Source organism: Gallinula chloropus (genome assembly GCF_964237585.1).
Source record: "Gallinula chloropus genome assembly, chromosome: 4".
NCBI lineage: Eukaryota > Metazoa > Chordata > Aves > Gruiformes > Rallidae > Gallinula > Gallinula chloropus.
In genome coordinates this window covers 18699622-18721497 of record NC_140088.1, presented here as the reverse complement: position 1 = coordinate 18721497, position 21876 = coordinate 18699622, and the positions used below count along the sequence as shown (strand labels likewise).

General features: G+C 41.3%; 1 protein-coding gene across 3 annotated transcripts in view; it reads right to left on the bottom strand.

Moving 5' to 3' along the window:
- The window catches only part of NAV2 (neuron navigator 2), a gene marked incomplete at its 5' end in the record, with an annotated part of 391595 nt that overhangs the window by 208052 nt on the left and 161667 nt on the right, over positions 1–21876 (bottom strand). For 2 of the 3 annotated variants that reach the window (XM_084263022.1, XM_084263023.1), the window contains one exon: positions 8580–8837. The exons of the other annotated variant lie outside the window; for it this stretch is intronic. In XM_084263022.1, coding sequence (XP_084119148.1) covers positions 8580–8837 — 258 coding nt within the window. Of the gene's footprint in view, positions 1–8579; positions 8838–21876 lie in introns of those variants that run through there. 3 annotated transcript variants of the gene reach the window in all.

Sequence of the window (21876 nt, the reverse complement as noted above, 5' to 3'; positions counted from 1 at the left end):
TATAGGTGGAATCAGAATAAATCTTCAGATCTCAGCCTGGTTTTTAAAAAGTGACCTGTTTTCTCAATTATTTATTTTAATAAATGGTTTATTTGTTTTATGTTTTAGCAGCTATTTCCAAGCCTATGCTTCGCAAAACTGAAGAAACTGAGAATGTTTCCACAAACTATTTCAGAAAGAACAATTTACAGATAAAATTAGAGGCATCAAGTAAGTGCCAAGTTTTTGACTGGATTCCAGTTCTTGGTGAATGGAAAACCAGCAGCTTCCTGTTACAAAATGTACCAACAGTTCACGTCTAATAATACACATAAAATCTGACCATTTATATACTTCAAATATAGATGTTTCTAAAAATAATATTAAAGCAGGGTATTTTTAGCCAGGTAAACTTCTCAGAAGAATGAATCTGAGTTTGGTTGAGGTTCTACAGTTTACTGCAAGGAAAAAACAAGTAGGTTAAATGTTAAGAGATCTCTTGATTTCTACCAGAATAAAAGTAGAAAGTTTAGCCCCCGGAGCTTAAATAAGCAGAAAACAAATGAGGAAAAATAGAAGCTCAAAAAACACATCCTTCCATTAAAGGCCCAGCTATCACTTCATACAAAACTCTATGTTCTTCAACAGCACTTATAATATTTATTTTGTGTTGCAAGATTGCGAAGTTCAAACAGAATCATTATTGATTTAAACCCTGCCTTAATTTTTTCCACTTTGGTAAGAAAAAGAGATTTGTTGGAATCCACTCTTCCTATTTCAATGAAATAAAGGCTTTATTTTTTGGTACACTCTGGACAGAAAAAAGAGCACTGTTTGTGTTGATCTCAGTTTTTGTTCTTTTGGTTACTTCTCAGGTACTTGAAAATTGCGAAAGGTTCACATTTTGTTTACCAGATCGCTTTTTTTTTTGAGAAGTAAAGCTCAAGTTTAGAGCTAGGAGTTTTAAAAAGCAGTACCTGTTGTTACCTCTGCTAATATCCTTATACCTCTCTGCATCTTCAGGTGATTCCTTCAGGATAGGTTTCTATTTCATATGGCCTAACTACTTACGAGAGTATTTTGAAGACTAGTGAATGTTCCATTATGATGAGCTCCATAAAGCACACCAGCATGATTTTCAGACACTAAGAACACTTGTACAGCTCAAGTAGCATCTACACTTTGTTTACAATACACACAGATGCTTTTGCCTTTCTATTTTCTCACAGTACCCTTGCTTTTCAAATTAAAATTATTTTATCCATATTTGAACATGGACAAATTAGATACATTATTATTACACAAATTTGAGCTAGCAGCTGGAGAGGTAGAAAAACATAATGCTTCTCCAGTGAAGCCAAGTTCAGTTCAAACAAGCCCTGAAGAGAGATTGCGTGTTGAACAGAACTGAAATACAACATATATATATATATATATATATACACACATGCATATATATATATATACATGCATGTGTGTATATATATATATGTACACACATATCAACAACAGAGAAGTTCTGTGGAACACACGATAGACAAACCAACTAGGAAAAGAAGGAAAACTCTAAAAGCTGTCAAAGAAATTTACCACTGCAGCCAGGAAGGCAGAGAGAAAGAGAACAAGGGAAAAAATATAATAAATTTAACCCACTTCTGGTTAGAAGACACCTGGACCCAAGTGTAGGGTGCTATCGTACATCAAGTGTCAGAGCAGACGGGGATCACAATTACTTGGTAATACAGGGACAGAGAGTGTTCACTGAAGAAATATAATTTTATGGAGTAAGTGAAGAGTTTCAAGGACAGAGATAGAACATATGGACATCATAAGCATTTTGAACTGATTAACAAGTAGCAGCAAAGGAGAAAGATAATGTAATAGTCAGGGGACTAGCTAGTAATTTTCTATGGCACTGAAGACTTTATGACCTTGGGTAAGTTTCTTTGTGACAGCCATTCATTTATAAAATAACATCCATGCCTCTAAGGAATGCTCTTAGGTTAAGTATATTAAAATTTGGAAGTTCCTTAGATATAAGCTGTTAGCAAAGTCCAGAGAAATATAATTTTTTAAAAAAATTTGAAACAGGAATAAAGGTCATATTAAATGAGTATTTCAAAATCACTATCACAGACCATAATAACTTGAATGAATTTGACAGTAGCATTATTAGCTCAACAATAAATAACTTTGGAAATCCCACCTTGGGCAATTTGACAGTAAAGGTACTCAACTTGGGGAGGAGCATTACATGATGACCAAATGTTCTTCTGCTCAAGAACTGTCATAATTAAGCTGAAATCAGAGCAAAAACTATTTTCATTCATTCACCAGTACAATTAGAACTGAAATGGACATTTGGATTCCGAGAGACCTGTTGCATATTCTAAATGAAAACCCAACAATGAAAGAGCCCTCTGAGTCTATAGTGCAATCTTATATCTTATGTTCAAATACAGGGCGTTAAAACAGGGTAGCTTTTTATATTAAAAAGCAGATCACTGAGAACTCCATGTTAATAATAACAATAAAACAATTCATAAATTGTTTTCTGTCTGGTAACATTTCATTTAGAGAAGTGTGCTAGCAATTTAATATTTGTCAATATCTATCTATAAACATATTAAAAACTTTGTAATCATACATAGCTGAAGAATTTGGCTACTTAATAGTAGTGTTAAAAAAGATAATCCATCAGAAAGCAAGATACAGTAAGGGGTTTTTGATAGGAATGCATGTAAGCACATAACTGTAATTACATAGGCAAGTGCATTAAAATTGATACTAATATAATATTATTTTGTGGTTATACATCTTTAGAGCCTGAATGTATTGTTTTTCTTAGATACTTTTTTCCATCTCTTCAGGAAAACTTCTCCTGTGCACACATCCTAAACATGACCTCATTTGCTTTCTTCCAACATTGTAAAAAGCTATCTTTTGTGGTGAAGTTACCAGTATTACCGACCACATTCCTCATAATATCTTTTATACTTAGCTCAGCAGCCATCGAGACCAATTTCTACACCACTGAGGCAGCCCACATAATGGCACTGAAACCAGTCAATGTACATCTGACTTCAAATTAAGTCCAGATAAAGATAGTTTAATTCCTATCCCTTTTGCAAGATGGCTCTGTAGTAAAAACTATGAAGCCCAACATCATTCATAAAAATGGCTAATGCAGGCGAGAAAGGAAGGCATAATTTGCAATATGCTTTATTTATCTTTCTCATGATGAACTTTTACATTAGCTAGACAGCGATATGGAGGTATGAACAGCTTCTGATAAAGTTAATTAAAATATAGAAAAGCAATTACTAATATCTGAAATATATGGATTCATTTGGATTGCTAATGGCATGGGAACGGGGGCAGTGAGGCAGAGAACGTTAACCAATAGCCAAGAGATTGGGAGTCACATGTGGCTCTTGAAACGGCTGATGTGAGACTAAATTTTAAGTGTGGAAAAATACTGGAGCAACCTATGAAGTAATCAGTTGGTGAGGAGCTAGAGTACTTCAAGGCAGTGTACAACTGACTGAAAAACTCCCTGAGATTTGTCAGTTGTGTACTATCAACCTGAAAATGGCCATGCAATAGGTGTTTTGCAGGGATCTGTAATGGAGTTTCTCTTCCAATTCCATCCCATATCATTGTTTTTGACTTTGACTCCAGAAAGGCCAAGTAGAACAATCCAGGGATGTTTGTATTCTTGACTGCAAATGTTTTTGGAGCACACATCAGATATACAACACCCCAGATGTAGATGATCTTTACACCTTGGCAAAGAATAACTAAATCATGACAAGAAAAAAATCCAGTAGAAGATTAGAAAACAGGGGGGGTCTAGAATGTCCCAGCTCGAGAGCACCCAACTTAACATGATCTTCAGTAATTGGGACAGCAATGTGCAGAGAAGTCTATCTGAGCAAAGTAGTTTCATTGCAGATGATAGTATCTATCTAGCTTTGACCTGAATTCTTAAAAAAGGGGGTCTGGGCAAACTGAAAAGAGCTCAGTAGATGGCACAAAACATAGAACTCATGAGAAAAAAGGTTAAATGGATTAGTTTTACCTAGTGCGGAGAAAGAGAAAAGCAAGGGAGAACATGGCAGCACCTAATGAGCATCTGCCATGTCCACCAAGAGAGCATAACTGCCTAAATTTCAGCAAATGAATATTGAGAAGACATTTTCAGAGAAATAACCAATTGCCTCCCCACCCTGCCCAACACTAAGGACAGTTACAGGAAATTACCGAATACACATCCTTCATACCAGGTTGAATAGATGCCTGTTAACTTGAAGTGTTTTAGTGGAAGGAACAATGACTTACTAAGGTTTTTTAGGACTGCTAATATACAAACAGCAATTATTTTTTTAGGTTCTCCATAAAATGACAATCAAGAAGCTAGAAATACAATACAGCAGCGATAAACACAGTAATTAAATCCATGGTCTCCTTCAGTGGCTTTCACAATAACATGGCAACAGACTGTAGTCCTGGAATGGTATCTTCTTCCTTGTACCTTGAACGAACACTTTTACTGTGCTCGTGGACTTTCTAGTCAGCAGTGACTTCTGTCTTAAATAACTAGTGTAAATTTAGTAGCCAAATACATACAGCTTTTTCAGAATAACTAATAAATATAATTTTGTATAGGAGAGATCACTATCTTGTGATCTACTCAACGGAAGTTTCTCTGGTAACAAAGTTAAATATTTCCATAACAATGCTCTCTAAATAAGGGTACAATTCATTGGCGGTGTTTTCAAATTAGACAAAATAAGCACCAGTGCAACAGCAGGACATGGTTGTGCACAACACAGGGAATTTAATATGGAAAAATGAATGGACCATGTGTATCAGGAACAATAAAACAGGAATGAAACTGCCATGATTCATCGACTGAAGATTTCAGACTAGCATTTACAATGGGCCTGATGCTAAAGCCCTCAGAACTTTCTCTGGAAAGTGCCTCTGAAATACACCAAAGAATGCTTTTTATAAATTGTGCAGCATTTTAAATAACACATTGCCCTTATATGGCCTTAAGCACAGAAATTCCAGTCACTATGAAGTCCAGCTTGCGCAAAACTTCCAGTCACTATAAAGTCCAGTTTGCATATGTAAAACCATTTCAAGAACAAAAAAAAACCACCAAAAAATCAAAATACTGAGTTTCCAGTGATACCACATTTTACCAGTGGTATCAGGACACCTTGATTTTCACCTGTTTAAAACAAAAATGAGTATTTCAATGAATGCCACCTGCAGTGCCCATGTTCTCCAAAGGTTCAAGCTCAAGTTACCACTTGGCACCAACAAAGACTATTAACGTATCACTGGTGTGCAAGTGGCTTGAAACATGCCCAAACAGCACTAGAATATAGTCTAGCATCTTCACACTGTGACTTCTGGTCTATGCACTAGGCACAACCTGTTCTCCAGAACAATCTGTACGCTAAGAGCAGGAAAAAAGGCAAGCAGAAATTCAAAGTGGAAGTAAATATACACACCAGGGTGGGAGACAAAAGTCCATATGCACAAATAGTTAAAGATATCTGATCTATCTGCTTCATCTCTCCCATCATCTCTTTCCCCATGTGCAGATGTCCTGAACATGAGGCCAAGTTGCTCCCTGTCTCTAGGTGCAACTGAATTCTGTATTACAGAGCACAAAGAGGACCGACTTCAAGAGGATTAAGAGCAACTCCCCAAAATACTCACAGAACACCACATCCTGTGGCTTATTGATTTTAACCCCCCCCAGAGATGTGACGGGAGTTTGAATCCCCTGGTGTTGAAATGGAAATTGAAGTGAGACATCCCCCACTCTCCCAGCGAATGCTCCACCTCTAAGCAGTGGTACAGAAGCAAGTCTACTTCTCTGCCACTTGCCTTGAAAGTGGACTGAGAGCACTTTGGGGCTTGAAAGAAAGAGCTTACACCTCTAACTCTAAGACAGTGTTTGAGGCTGCAAATGCCAAGTTCAACCTTGGCAAGAAATACAGCACAAATCTAATAGATTTCAGTCATTTTTATTTCTTCACTTTGATTTTCGATCCAAATGTCACGGTCCTTCTTTAATTCTCCCTCCACCCCCACAGGAGGATATCATGTCTTTCACTATGAGCTGCAAACTCTATGTGGGGACCAAGGTCTACAAGAGATAGGTGCCAAAACATTTGGTGTCAGTGCGACTTGTGGATCTACAGTCAAAATGGGACGATAAGACTAACTTCCCTCAATCACAGTGGATGCCAAGTGACAGTACAGTAAAATGGTAAGGGTCCCATTGGTGCTTAAGATAAAACATCCAGAGAATCTAGTGATCATCCTCATAGGTGATGACTATGATCCTTGAGATACTTAGTCCTAGTGTGGTGCTTAAGACTAAACCTTACCAGGCTTGTTATCAGAAAGCACTTCTACACCTGGACGTAGCTGAAGGTTTTCCAAGATAAAAATGCTTCAGCTGCTGACATACCATCTGGCAGCTGTCCATCCATCCCCTTCCTCCTCCCTTGGGAGGGAGGGACAGTAGAAACAAGAGAAGAATGGTGCCCTTGGTACAACCTATCTGGAAAAATCTCTCTATAGACTGATGATCCAAATTACTGCCTTGAATGGCAACAGCCTACGTGCTTATGTGGGCAGAGGGATCAAAGCTGGATCAATAAGAATAACAAAAAAGGACTGTGTTTATTCAACATAATGGATAGTAAAACAAACCTCACTGGCTCACACCTTAAAAGGTGTTGGTTATCTGCTTAGACTGCTACCCAAATGAGGTTACCAAGAATGACAAAGCTTAAGATTTCCCCTGCTGATGAAGTTATTCAAAACTCAAAATTATCTGAAATTCCTTTGCCCAAAATCCCTCCCTGTTTAATCTAACAAATTAGCATGAAGACCAATTCAGCATCAGGATATAAGAAAGCGGGGCTAGCTCCACATCTGTGTAAGGGTTAAAAGCACCATAGTAGTCCCCTTCCTGCTGCAAACGGCTACCACTGGCAGGATCTCTCTGATTATAATCTATTTTAAGATGAGAAAGTACTTATGAATAACAATTGCTTTTGCAGGAATGTAAATTTCTAGGCAGAAACCAAGGCGTGTCTGTGAGAAAGAGCAGCCTATAAAGGGATTTTGCTGACGTTTCATAATCAGGATGACAGACCCTAGCACAAGAGGAAAAGAAAATAAAAAATAGTATTTGTTTCTCTCTTAAGAACAAGATGTGATGCACAGGTCAGTCTGTCTGCCGTCACCGCCCTTCCACCAACACTTGGCTGTCTCCTTTTCCTGCTCTCAGTCCCTCAGGAACTGCTACAGTCACATTTGCCTGGCCTGAGTCGCCCGATACATCACCCTGTCTACCAGCAATGAAAGTGCAGCGTATCCTAAAATTCAGGGCATAGAGCCAAACACATCCAGTCAGTAGCCACACTGATCTAAGAGAATTTGGCTATGAGGTTGTAGATTTCAAAAACCTAGATGGTAAGGATGACCTGTTATTCCTTGAGGAAGGAAAAAAAAAAACCAAACCAGAAAAAAGATAAATATATGTTATACAACAGTATCACCTTCTACTGGGCTCAGATCACTGTGGAAGCGGCTTGTAACATACATGGCTGTTGCCAAAATACATCATGCTGCTATACGGCAATCTCTGTAACGTTAATCAATTCTGCTTGCTGCAGCAGACCATCTGCTTTGCTCACACCGTAGTACGCTAACACGTACTATCTGCTTACACTGCTGTTGAGCACACCAAGGCATCAGCAGTACCAGGCAACCCGAGCCATGCAGAAAACGTTAACTGTACTGACAAAAATTAAACAAGCTGAAGAACAAACGTTTCTCCTCCCTATGCAGGAAGCAGCGTATATAAAAATACGTTAAGGAAGTGATGCACATTCAAGGGAAGCCTAAAAAATGTGTATTGATAATGTGCTGCATCTATGATGTCGTGCACATACAGCTCTAAAACACTTGAGCATCAATTTCCCACATAATCTATTTAATTTAGCTGCACTAAGAATGACATGCATATTGCAAGTGACCATCAGGCGCTGCCTCCCATTCACTCCCCACACACTACAAATACAGAACGTTCACACGACTAATGCTCCAGTGCGGTACATAACCGAGCACAGGGCACATGACAACCAGCAATCCGTCCCCATCCAAGGCACACAGACCAGCCGTGTTAATTAGCACCCACAGGAAGAGCACAAAGAACACAGCCCATACACATCATCTCTACCATCTATCTCCCTTCCATAAACACCACAAGTTCAAGCAAAGGCAGCAGAGCCGGCGGTGCAGGTAAGCAGCACATGTGGCCCCATCCCTCACCACCCCACCACCAGCTCCACCATGACAAAATTACAAAGCCACCCCCAGGTAACACATGCCACTATGTGGAATATAAAGCACCCCAGCACTGCAGATGGATGTTATTACACCCCCCGCACCCTTCTTTCACTGATGTTCACACCACCATCTACCTCAGAAAACCCGCTGCACACATTCAGTAGGGAAATACATTCTCACATACACCTCCCCAGAATTTGGTGATTTCTAACCTGTGTGTCAAATCCATTTTCTACCGAGCTACTCTTCCTTGGTAGGAGTCCATCTCCTGCGTTTTCTTGTCCATTAGCAGATTTGAGAGGAATCTGGCTGGAATACAATGGCTTCGTCACCTCCACCTTGTTCCCAAACTTCAGGTAACAGGGCTGTGGGATGGTCCTGGCCGTTGGGACATGCAGGATTGGAGCAGCGCTGTGTACGGGTTTAGGTAGTCCCGATTTCATTTTGGAGGCTACCAGGATGGCTGGCATTTTCCCTTTCTGCTTTCCTAACACGTTTCTGTCAGCAGCAGCAAGAGCAGAGACAGCAGGCAGGGAGAGAGAAAAGGACACGTTGGGGAAGCTGCTCTACACTAAAGCAGCCTGCTTCACTGCAGGGATCTCCAAAACGAGCTTAAAATTTAAAACCAACAATAAAAAAAATCTTAAAAATAGGACAAAAAAAAAACCAAAAGAAAAAAAAAGCCACTTTCAGCCTAAAATATCTCCCAGCTTTATGCCAGCCTTCCACCTGTTCCCTCCAATTTTATTCTCAGTTCTTCACCACTGTCTTCCTTCCTATTTCTGCTGTTATTTAACCTGCTCCTTCCTTTCTCTGGCTGACTCCTGTAATTTTCTTCCCTGGAAACGGGAGACTTTCACTCCATTATCTTGTCACCGCATCTCCAAAGTCAGGCAGCCTTTTGGAATTACAAAAAAAAAAAAAGGAACCTGCTGCTGCATATGCTTCCCCTTCCGTAAGCACTAGAGTGAGTGAGCGAGCAAGCAGGATTTCCAGCTTAAGATGTCTTTCTTCAGTCTTAGCCAAGAAGCAGATGTAGCTCAGTGTGTTAATGACTGATGCCCTTGGATACGAGCCTTAGAGAATCAAGCTTCTTAAGCCTTAATAGCTGCGAACAGGGCAACGATGCCGGAGCAGAAGGAGAAACGTCCACTGACAGCAATTTTAAATAAAAATACGCCAGTGGCCACACAAAATTTCCCGGCTCCCCCAGTGCTGATCATGAAAACCGGGAGGAAAAAAAAAAAAAAGAATCATTCAGCTGTCAGAGGGAAGGGAAAGCAGCCGCCACCTCATCTTCCCCTCCCGCAGTGGAGCGGGTTCCCGCCCGGCGCTGCTCAGCGCATCCTGCGCCTCTCCCGGGGCAGGCAGCGGCCGGGGCGGGGAAGGCGGGGAGTGGGGGGACGGGGACCAGCCCGGGCGGGAGGCGGGAGGCGGCGGCTGCCTCGCCGGCACGGTGCAGGCAGGGCCAATCCGGAGGCCGCCCTGCCTGCTGGAAGCAGGAACAACAAAAAAAGGGGAAAAAAAAAAAAGAGAAAAGACAGAACTGTGTCTCCGCAGGGGGAGGAGCGGCCGCAACTCCTGCGGCGGGCAGGGAACTCCGCGGAGGAGCGGGTCCGCGGGGGCTGCGCCAACCCGACGGCTCCGGCCGGGGAGGGATGCTCGGGGCTGCACGGAGGGAGGGAGCGTCGTGCCGGTTCCTTTTTGAAATTTAAATTTAAAAAAAAAAAAAAAAAAAGCGCCCAAGGCGGTTTCAAATATAAACACCTGGGGGTGACTCATTGTTCTCTGCTGTTCGGGAAAACTCCCGCTGCCAGCGTCAACAGGAATTTGAATAAGCGCAGTGAGTAATGCAGCCCCATTATAGCAACACGGCGCTTCGCTTTTGGGAGTCTGTCTCTCGGTGTCACGGGTTCCTCCCTCTGTACGCCGCTCTGCAGATACTGTGATCCCCCAGACCCCTCATTCCTGCTAAGCACTACACATTAAGAGCGGCACATGTCCCTTCCTTCTGGCCGCGGAGCGCCGATCCTGGACTGCGGAGGATTATCTGCATAGAAATTCAAGGCACAGAGAGATGCCTTTGGAGTCGTAAAGGGGGTCTTAGCACCGAGATTTACAGTGCCACAACACCCAATTTTCAGGCAGCCAAAGGCTTTGAGTTACCACGTCGGCATCCTACACCACACGCAGGGAGGGGAGGGTGCCTCAGAGTAGTATCACAAAGGCAATGGAAAACATGGAAGAGAAAGGTGCATTTTATATCACATCCTCACCTCAGCCCCAGGTATCACAGTATTTCCCCAGCAGGGGCGATTCCTTCAGCTCTGTCTTCCCACCTCACCCACTGCCTGAAGACCGAATCCCCGCGCCACTGCCTGGGCTGCAGGGACAAGAGCAATCCCAGCAAGCAGAGAGGAGCCATACACAACCGACTCTTGAAACATTTGAAATACAAGCTGGGTGAGAGCTACTAGGCAAGACAGAGGCAACACGATCCCCCCACCCTGCCCCATCCTGGCTGCCAGGAACTTGCAGGGAAGGAAGGCTGAAGCACGCTCTACCACCTGCTTCAATGGGACCTGGGTCCTGCCCCTTTTACACCCAGACTTTTGGGAAAGTTTTAATGTGCAAACCCCAAGTTTTTATATCTGAAACTCTTTCAGATAGAAAAAGGAGGCATTCATGGATTAAGCAGCAGGATCGGGATAGCATTTTTAAGATTTAGCTAAATGTTGGATCCTTCCGTGTATGTTATCTTAGATGAATTATCCTGGGTTACAGCACGAGTTAGCTGAAGAACTGGAAATAAAGTCAGACCATGCATTCTATTCATTATAAAAGTACTATTCTTCTGCAACATTTCAATGTAAAACTGTCTGCATTACCAGAAGACAGTTTCAGAAGACATTAGATGTATTTGTGGGACTTTTGTTGGTTTTTCTGGTCCAGACTTGTTTTTTGGGTTTGTCTTTTGTTTGGTGGGGGTTTTTTGTTTGTTTGGGGATTGTAGTTGTTTTTTTGAATAACTATTCCCACCTTTCACCCTAGCCTCTTTAGTCATTAACCTCAGATTGGAAACCACATGTCACTCTTCATCCATCTCACTGAGATGGACCTTCTAAAGTTCACTCCCCTGTCAGTGTTGAAAAACCAGCCTCGCCTGCTAAAAAGAAGGTTGGGCCTGAAATATGAAAAAATTGAATAAGTTCCAAGTCTGAAAACAAGGCTAATTTTAGGTCTGTAATAAAATACAGTAATGTTTAAAAGCTATTAGAAGATCTAATTGACAGCTTAATGTTCTCTTCTTCACTTACACTTTTTATGAGGTTTAGGCCACCAATCCCAGATGCACAGAACTTGCCAGTTTTTGTTCTGTTTTCATCCTGGAAAACCAGCTAGGTTTCAAAACCGGGTACCAAAACAGACACAAAGTTGATTTGAGAAAGAGAAAAGGATTCCTTTCATTGTGCCTTTAACAATCACCGAATTGAATCCTTTGATGACAGTGGATTGAACATTCCACCTACTTTATTTCTTGGTGTGCAGTCCTTCCTGCTGAAGTACGGGTCATGTTTTGGGAATACACTCAATCCATGCTCCTGCCAGTTGTTTTGCCAAATCAGTAACATGGACCCCTGCTTTACCAAACTTCATGTGAATTCCTGACACCACATTTGAAGAGTGGCCTAGAATTAATACAGGTCCAGTTCAAAACATCTGTTTAAGAGAAAAGTTTCCATTAATAATCCAGTTATCTAATACCTGTTGGTATTTTTAAAATGTTATGTATATTTTGCTTCACATATCCAAACACTACAGCATAATGCCACTGAAATGCAATGATGTACTGTATCCAGTGGCAGTGCAGCTATACCATGATGTCATGAACTGTTAACACATCACATCACAGGCTGTATCCACAGAGATGGACAACATCAATTTTGGTCTTGTCGTTGGAAGTGACTAGGGAGATGGGTTTTTTAACAAGTATTAATTGGTGTTACCTGTTTTAAAGGTTAGGAATATTAAAAGAAACAGCTTCTAGACAGGGAATGGGATCTGGGAATATATCATTCTTATCTTCTTTGAACAGCCTGACTGGTTTTCCTTTCTCCTGTTTTGAATCAACCAAATTTCTTCATCTAATCTATGAAATGAGTAAAAATAAAAAAACAGGCAGACTATCTAAACAAAAAGCAAGACCTCCATTCTCCCCTGCCACAAATGTTGCATGAGCCACTAACTAGGGGAACATCCCCCTGCAGCTTTAAGGTTGACAAGCATCTTTGCCTGAATAACCCCAACATCCCCCTTTATCTGCCTGTAGTTGAGCGAGCATCCACCCACTCCCCAAGTGAGGGAAATATGGAGGGCGGGGGAAACAAACCACAAACCCCACCAGTGACTTGGCCTGTAAGACTGATTTCTAAGCTCAGGAGATGCCATCACTCAGGATTCAAGCTGTGGCTACTTAACATCATGTAGCGTCATCTTGAGTGCCAAAATAGTGGTGGTGTCAAGAACTGGCTTAATATTCTCAAAATTTTAGTAAGCAGACTCATGTGAGCCAGAGACCTTAACACATCGGTGGAAACTATTTGAATACTCTGTCGCTGAAGAGCATGTAGGCAAGTCAGCACATTGCCCAAAACAAAGCCAGTAAACAGAACACAAGCCAGGGTCGACTGCTCTTGAACAGATGATCTTTATGAATGAGATGAATGTTTCTGGAACAGTAAAACTATTGAAGCTGCCTTCGTTGCTCACACATCATCAATTAACAATGCAACAGGGTCTCTAAACCCAAGTGGAAAGAAAACGCCTATCTGGACTGCATGTGGGTATCACAAGTAAAATTAAAAGCTTTATGAAATGTAGCAAAAGATCAGAGCATCAGACCTTCCTTTTGACTTGTGCTTAATACCCAGCCTCAGTGGAGCCAAATACTACATTAGTGTAAGTGGAAAAACTGTAGAATTATCATCTCAATTAGAACACCTCGTTAACTGGTCTGGTGGGTCAGAAGTGCTGATGGAACTAAACTCAAGGCTTGATCAATGCCATTCTTTTCTGTTAGGCATCACAGATGTATCTGAAACCTCCCAGAAAATTGTTTAAAGCACAGGTGAATATTTCTAAAATGTCACCAGGTACTGTCATTATGGGAAGGCTTAATCGTTCTTACAAAAGCGTTCTCGTCAAACTTGACTCCTGCCAGGCAGCCAGCTGCCCTATAGACTGTGGGCATATTCAGCCTTGGCACCATTCCATCGGCTTAGCTGAAGTTATGACAGGAATAAATATGGATCTATTTTTGGTACCGCAGACATTTTGCACATTCGCATCCATCTTTTGTCCCTGATCAGTGGAGCCTGATCCCGGCTACAGATTCATGAAAGAACCCATAAAGGTGTAAATGGGATCAAGCTCCTGATTATTTTTCGTTGTGTTCACACAAGAGGAATGGAAGAGGTTAGAAAAGAGGAATGTGGGTAGAAGCATTATATAATTTGGCATCCTCTCACCACTGCAATTATCATCTGTACATGCGAGTTCTTTATATAGAGTCGAGAGAAAAGGAGGAAACCTTGGTTCTGTTCCCAGTTCTTTTCACAAAACTCTTGTCTGCATTACACTAATTCTGATCTAAAATCCCTTTTGTAATCCCCTGACACGTTTCTAATTCGCACTGGGTTTAATTCTGCCTCATTTTATAACAGTGTCATGTTTTAACAAAGACACAGGCTAAGTTCCACCTGGACAAGAACGCCTGTCTCACACTCATCTTCAGAAGACACACAGAAAGTTTCACTAGCCCCACTGGTGCTACAGGCAGACACTTCTGCATGGTGACAGCACTGTTTTAAATGAGCATCTTCTGAACAATGCTAAATTAATCCTGTTTCTGTATCAGAACACGTTGTGGTTTCATAATGTGAGTGCAAACAGTAGCAGCTGACCTCACAACTGCACTGGAATACTTTCCCACCTCACTCCAGATTGGTATTTTTTACTTCATGATGTATTTACCATTGGACTGCACAGGCATTTATTTACATAAGTCTCAGTCGGGGAGCACTTCACTCAAAAGCTACCTAAGTTTCTATTGTCATAACAAATACATTTTGAGCAACATCGACACCTGTAACTTCATTAGGTTTCTGTCACTTTTGGATCTGTAGCCATATCAGTTTCTCAGAATCTGATAAAAAACTGGGCTCAGTTGGCTGGAGCCAGACATACTGACAGGGCTTCTCTGGAAAGGTCCATCCCTCTGCCTTTGCATGTAAAGTTCATTCCTCAGGCTTAAACCCATCAGTAACAGGAGCAGAAGGGATGAGGAATGCAGGAGCTTATTTCAATTAATGCTTTCTGTAGTGTTGTAAGATTTAGTTGCACGTTGTATGTCTGCACTGTAGTCACAGCAGTGACTGCTGTGTAAAACTTACACACGTGAATAATTTTTACGATCCTAACAACGGACTAGACCTTGCCATGCCAACCCACAGGTCACCTCGACTTGCTTATCTTTTAATGTCTCTGACCATAAGAAGAGACATCGTCTTTCCATGTCACTAACAGCACTCGGAATAAATATTCCAATTCCATTTCAGACAGATCTTACAAATCCCATCTCTCCAGCAGGGACATGCATCTGGGTATTCTTAATCTATTCATGTGTCCTTTGTTTCCACAAGGTTAATAGTACTAGCTCCTATATTATTTGATGCCTGATTTGACATTGCCTATGGCTTCATGTATTTGAAAAAGCAAAGAAAACATCTGTGACTAATGAGAACATCACAGAAGGAAGGTGATGACGATCCAAATACCACAAACTGCTCTTGACTTCAAGTTAAGATGAAATAGGAAGCATGAGACCTAAAAGAAATGCTCTCTCCCCTGTGCTGCCCTTCTCCTTACCTTCTCAAGAAGGGGTAGGAAAAGCATATAAAACAATCGACTACTGACAAGCTAACAATCTGACCTCCCCAGGTCGTCACTTTCTGTAACCTTGCTGTCCCTTACTGGCACATCTCAAATACATCTGCTCCATCATCTAAAAGAGTTGTCAGAGCCTAAAGGTAGCAACCATCTGAGGAGTGGCTTGGAAGAAAAGGCTGTATTTCAAAGCCTTGTTTTCATCTGGATCTGCTAACGCGTTCCAACCCAGCCTCAGATGCCATCAACCTCTCCCACACCAGCAGCTTTGAACAAACACTGATTGGCCAGATGACCATGAAGCAAACATGATCCTGAAGCTATTTTGTAAAAAGCAAAGCATAATTATTCGAACTAGATGGTGAGAGTCAGATTCTCACCTGCTCTAAATCAGTGTAGTTTCTCTACAGCCAACATCAGAGTTTGATTTCCAAATTAGAAGCATTTATCAAAATCTTAAGATAAGTATTCCAACCCTATCCTATACTCACACTACCTCCCTTCCCATCAGCAGACATTGCCAATCAATTTACATTAAAAAAATATCCTCTAGTATACTGTGCCCATGCGTCCAGTTCGGTCGATGATGAGCAGTGCTGTTCTGGGGCTATGGAAGTAACACTTGTGGTGCTCACCAACTGCCAACTAGATATTGGAGAACAACAAATACTGTCCTACGTTTGTAGGCTTTGCCAAGTACTCTTCCCAACCACAATCTGCAGGCAGCTGCTCTTCCCTAGAAGCTAAAAAGGGAGCATTCCCACAGGGCAACCATTCAGGAGAGGTTTGCTACTGGAGGTCACCTGCAATGCACCATATAACGTCACAATGATTAACTGCAGCGTTACGAACACCAGCTATTTCTGAATGTGTTACCAGAAAAAAAAAAAAAGACAAGCCACAGCCTAGATTGGTCACAATGATACAAAAAGGAACACAGAAAGTGCTTAATGCAGTGCCCCGTATGAATGTTGCCTACCTCCATGGCTCCTTTAAAGAAAGCTTAGTCCTGATTTCATGTTCATGGAAAATAAAAGCACATCCTTAGGAGGGAAAATCTGCAATATGCTAATGGTCATATTGAAATTCTTAAGCCAAACATTTCAGCCACACTTCTTCAGATCTACACAGACAGAACCACAGGCAACCTTCAGCCCAACAGCCACAACCATTCTTGAGAGTCAGTGTCCAATCTGCCACCTCCATCTCCGGAGTGACGATCGACCTACCACAAGGCAATATGACGAGCATTACCTCATAAACTGGAAAACCAACAGAAAGTACTGACTCATTTTATATTTAAATTTCATGTACACATTTGAGGGAGAGGTTTACTTGCAGCTGCCAAACACCACGCTCAGTTTTAAAACAGAAAGCTTCAAAGATCACCTTGCAAGGAAGTGTGCAGTAAACAGTTATTTTTTAATCTCTGTACTAATGTAACACAGAATATGGAAAACTGAAGTGCAGCAGGGGCACCAGGCAGCCTCCTTCATGGGGGTACCAAACTTCCCTTCTCGAATCCCACTATGCTTCCTTTGTTCTCTCATTCTCCCTTTAGCAAACTGCTAACTAACACTCCTACTGTTTTAATAATGATGTTTTTTTCTAGTTTCTGTGATATACACCATCCAAAAATGACGTTAAAAATAACCAAATGTTGTCTTAATACGGTGTTTCTCACCAAAACAAAGGATGTACCCAGTGTAATAATTAATGACGTTTGTTGCCTTAAACAACTCTGATATTTTCACATTTAATCAATTTTATTTCTTTAAAGTGACATGGTATTAGTCCATCCTAAGGATGGATTTGAATCCATCATTTGAATGTTGGATTGAATTCACACTGTTTAAAGCTACCATACAAAGACCCGACAGCACTGCATTTACTTTACACAACCCACCATAGGATTTTTAATAGTCCTGGAGAATTTTGGGAGGGTGTCAAACACCACACAGCCTTATTGTGCTGTATCACCCCCAAGGAAGATCTGACTGATGTCTATCATTGGAAAACAAAAAACAAGGCACAGCTGTGAGAGAGAATTTTTCTGTATTTTGTATTTCCTCTTGCCATTTTAGTAGTCAGATCATTGTAATTTACCACCTTTTTTTAGGTAAATGGAATTCAATTGATGGGATGATTTTGTGTTCCGAGGCACAAGCACCTCTTGTACGAGAATCAGCACGAGCTTTGTTTATTCCTGCAGTAAAACAACCTCTATGCAAGGTAGTCCAACTTAAAAAAAAAAACAAAACAACTGTCTGGATCCTCAAATCACCCCACTGTAAAAGCAGCAGTAGTGAATCATCATTCCTGTCACGACATTAGTGTATTATTGGCTGTTGGCACATGGGTTAGCTTGTCAAAGGACTTATCAGATGCTCTGATTCCTTCTATCCCGGTTGGCACATGAAAGGACAATGTTACAGATGCTGAAAGAGATGCTGCTGAATTTCAATATGCGTCCATCTGCTTAACACCCTAAAATGACTTTAAAGAGTTGAATACAACAAACACATCTGCTACCTCAGCACATTAAAAAATATCATCTGGAAAATAACTGGCAAATTATAAACCTTTTCAGATAGTGATCCACAATGAAGTTTCCATACATGTGAAACATCTGTTCCACCTTCAATTATACCTCAGGGCTTTGCACCTCTGGCTTCTGGAAGAATCGAGACAAGTCCTGACTTTAGTCACGACCAGCTCAGCATCTCCTTATGTAGGTTTTCAAAACCCAGCTGGATAAGCCTTGAGTAACACACTTTGATCTCATAGCTGACCCTGCTTGGAGCAGAAGGTTACACTGAAGACCTCCTGAGGACCCTTCCAATCCAAATTACCTCAATGATTCTTGAATAAAATAAAAGGTTAAATAAATAATAGTAGTACCAATAATAATAACAACAGCAGCAGTAGCATCCATCAGGATCCTTTGGAAGAACCTGAAGTGGAAACCAGCTACAAACAATAATCTAGTCCACCACAAGAATACACTCAGGCAGGAGGTCCAGCAGAAGACAGCAGCAGATCAAATTTTAGGAAGAAAACTGGAGCACATGTATAAGTGTGATTTGTCTTTCAGTTCTTCTCCCACAACTCTCACAAACACAAATGCATCATCACTTTGAATTATGTGACCAGATGCTTACATTTGCAATTTATATTAATCTAGCTTGCATTAGCAGTGATTTCAACACAAAACGCAAACCACACACATTTTTTCACCCTAGGGTATAAAGAATTTGTAAACTGCAGTACCACAACATCTCAGGAAGTTCCTTTACTACCCACTGCATTCTCAGTAATACTCTCAAGACCTCCTGATTTCATGCAGAGCACAGGTAGAGAGCTGCTGTAGCGTCAGGCAGGAAACCCAGAAGTATCTTCCGCAGATTGGTGGCCACAGAAATGGTTGTCAAGGACTTCAGTTCACGCCCAAGGAGTTTGCCACAGCCACCTGAGAGGTGAGGAGACCATACAAGGGCACACAAGAAGGGCAGGAATGTGTTAGCAGCAAGCTGGGAAGCAAGAGAGGTGGCTGTGGCTAAATGCACATGAATTGTAGGCTGAAATGGGCTTTCAGTAACAGAAATAAGTATTTGGTACACAACATCAGAGCAAGACCTTTAAAGAGCATGACTTTGTGGCAGCGCTAACACAATCCCATGAGTATACAAATGAGAAACAAAATTTTCCTTGCTGTAAACAGCTTGTGCAATTAATAGCAGTTAGCTGTTCCTGTCTTTTCCCAATTACAGACTCAGGGTAAAATGGCATATTAAGTTACCTCATGCAATTCTGGACCACCTAATGTTAGAAGAGCAATTTGGGGATGAGCTGCTACTGCTAATTATCAAGATTAAAAACTGAAATAGCAATGCTCACTTTTAGAAGTGAGATGGTTTCCTCTCTCAGGCATAACTCCCCATTGCTCTCCCTTGCCAACAGTTTTCACTTCTGCCTTAGGATTCCTGGACTGAAACTTTGAACACAGAAACATCATCATACAAAAAAAAACCCTTGAAGAACATTTTGGGTCACCGTTTGGGGTCTTTCAAAATAGACTCATTTATTTATCCTTGACTAATTAATTTTTAGTCCTCCTGCACAGGCACAAAACATTTGGATTTCTATTTTGTCTTTTCTTCTTCATTTTCAGACATCCGCCTGCTTCCAAAATCACCATTGTGTTTCCATGATGATGTTAGGGAAAAAAATTTCTTCTGGAAAGTATCCTCGCTAGCACAACAATAAAAAATTACAACTGTGTATGCATATGCATGTGTGCATACATATTGTGGGTTGAATAGAAATGTGGTGAGATCTAATTTGGCCTGAGAAAGCCAGAACAGCACTTTTACATAAACAGCAAAAGGTTCGGCACTGTTTGCAATGCAGCATCATGAAACCAGTTCCAATCTCTCTTACACTGTGCTGAACCAGCGTTTCCAATTCAAAAGAGTAAGAAGCATACGGCATAAAAATTAGAGCACTAGCAAATACCAAAGCTTTAACCTTGCATTAGCCAAGATCAATGAGAACCCATCACTGCAAGCCCACCATGAGCACTTGCTGCTCAGTGCTGGGACAGGCAGCGCTGTGCTTATGCCACTCGCATTGCTCCTGGGAAGCTCCAAATCCCACTGGGAATAATTAAATATCAGGTCTAATTTTTACAAACATAACCATTATTTTATTAAAGCTGACTGAGCTTCCCCTCTGTAATACCTCATTCTCAGCTGCTGATCGTTTTGTCAAAAATTACTACTCTGGTGTGAAGTCACAACGTCAGACCCACCTTGGGCTGAATGTTTTGGAAAGTTTTACCCTAAATGCCAGAACCAAGGTAGAACAATACATCAATGCATCATTGTCACATACAAAAGCACCCCTGACCTTTGCTTCAACAAGCTCTGGCACTCTAGAGCTTTGAACAAGCTGCTCGCAATCAGGCAAGATAGTGACGTTTGTGCCAGAAATGTTTAATATAATTTCTCTGAAAACACACACAATGCAGCCAACCTAAAAGTCATTTAATTTTACATGTGCTCCATAAGAACATTTCGATTCAGCAGTTAAGACCAGCCAAGCCCATTCTCCTGAACACTACCCCTGACTGCTCCCACCAGGGAGGGTGCCGGACCAAAAGAAAACACACTTCTTCGTAACTGGTGCATTGGGCAGTTGTATATTAAAATAACCCCCCTCTCCTTTCAGTATACAAATGACAACACTACCCACGTCTAACTCAGAAAGCCAAGTTGGACCACAGCAGAATGAGCAAAAGCAGGGATCTAACGTGGAGGGAACATAAAGGGGCTGAAGGAGGGAACCTGGAAGTGGGGCTGAGAGCACGGACTGTGAAAGAACATGGAGATGGAAACTGGTTCCAAAGAGCAGAGTCAACAGTGGGAACAGGACTGGGATGAACACCCGGGTATAAAAAAAAGAGATAGCGTTAGGATTTGGAAGCTCTGAACCTATAAAATACTACACAGTGTATGCATCAAAATCAGGTCCATGTCTTGTGGACAGAGTTAGTAAAATACTTGTTTTCTCAGCATTTCAGTCCCTTATCTATGTAACAGGTATTATACTGTCCCCATAACCCACCAAATCTCACCCAGAGATGAGGTGAAGGTATGTTACTGCCAATGCACTGTTTACATATTACACTGATCAGCACTATTCACTGAGAAGAACCCAAGAGGGAAAATCCATGGGGGTGGGGAGGAGAAATAACAATTTTGTGTTTAGAGAAAAATTCAGTCAAGTATAGTAAATAAAGCTTGGTGTCTCACATCCTGTTCTTTTCAAATAAACCATACTATTAGGTAACTGTTTGCTAACTCACTGCTGTATAATGTCAATGTAGGGAGAATGGTATATGATCATACCCTTAAAAAATGGATCATTGTGACAAAAAGACCATGTCTCTCTACAACTACCTGAAAGCAGGTTGCACTGAGGAGGGGGTTGGTCTCTTACACCAAGTAACAAGTGACAGGACAAGAGGAAATGGCATCAATTTGCATTAGGGGAGGTTTAGATTGGAAAAATTTTTTCACTGAAAGAGTGGTCAGGCATTGGAACAGGCTGCCCAGAGAGGTGGTGGAGTCACCATCCCTGAGGGTGTTCAAAAAACGTATAGACTAAACAGGACTTGGTTTAGTTGACATGGTGGTACTGGACAGATGGTTGGACTCGATCTTTGTGGTCTTTTCCAACCCTGAAGATTCTGTGATTCTATGAAATGCAAAAAGCAGACACCTTGGACATCTTTCTTCCAGCATCTCCTAAACTTCGGAGCTTTAACCTTAGTATTTCAGCAATCCTAATATTCTTTTAGCAGTTTTGTTTAAGGAATCTGATACTGCATCCCAATGTATATTAGAGAGTGTATCAGAGATCTTCAGACACTTGTACAGAAGATTGTTGGTGACAATTCGTCACCTGGGAAGTTGGGAAACCTCATCCTGCTTGCACACTGCATTCTTGTCCCAAAGAAGCAGCCCCATGCCCTGCCCTGACCCTTGCAGCACAGATGGGATG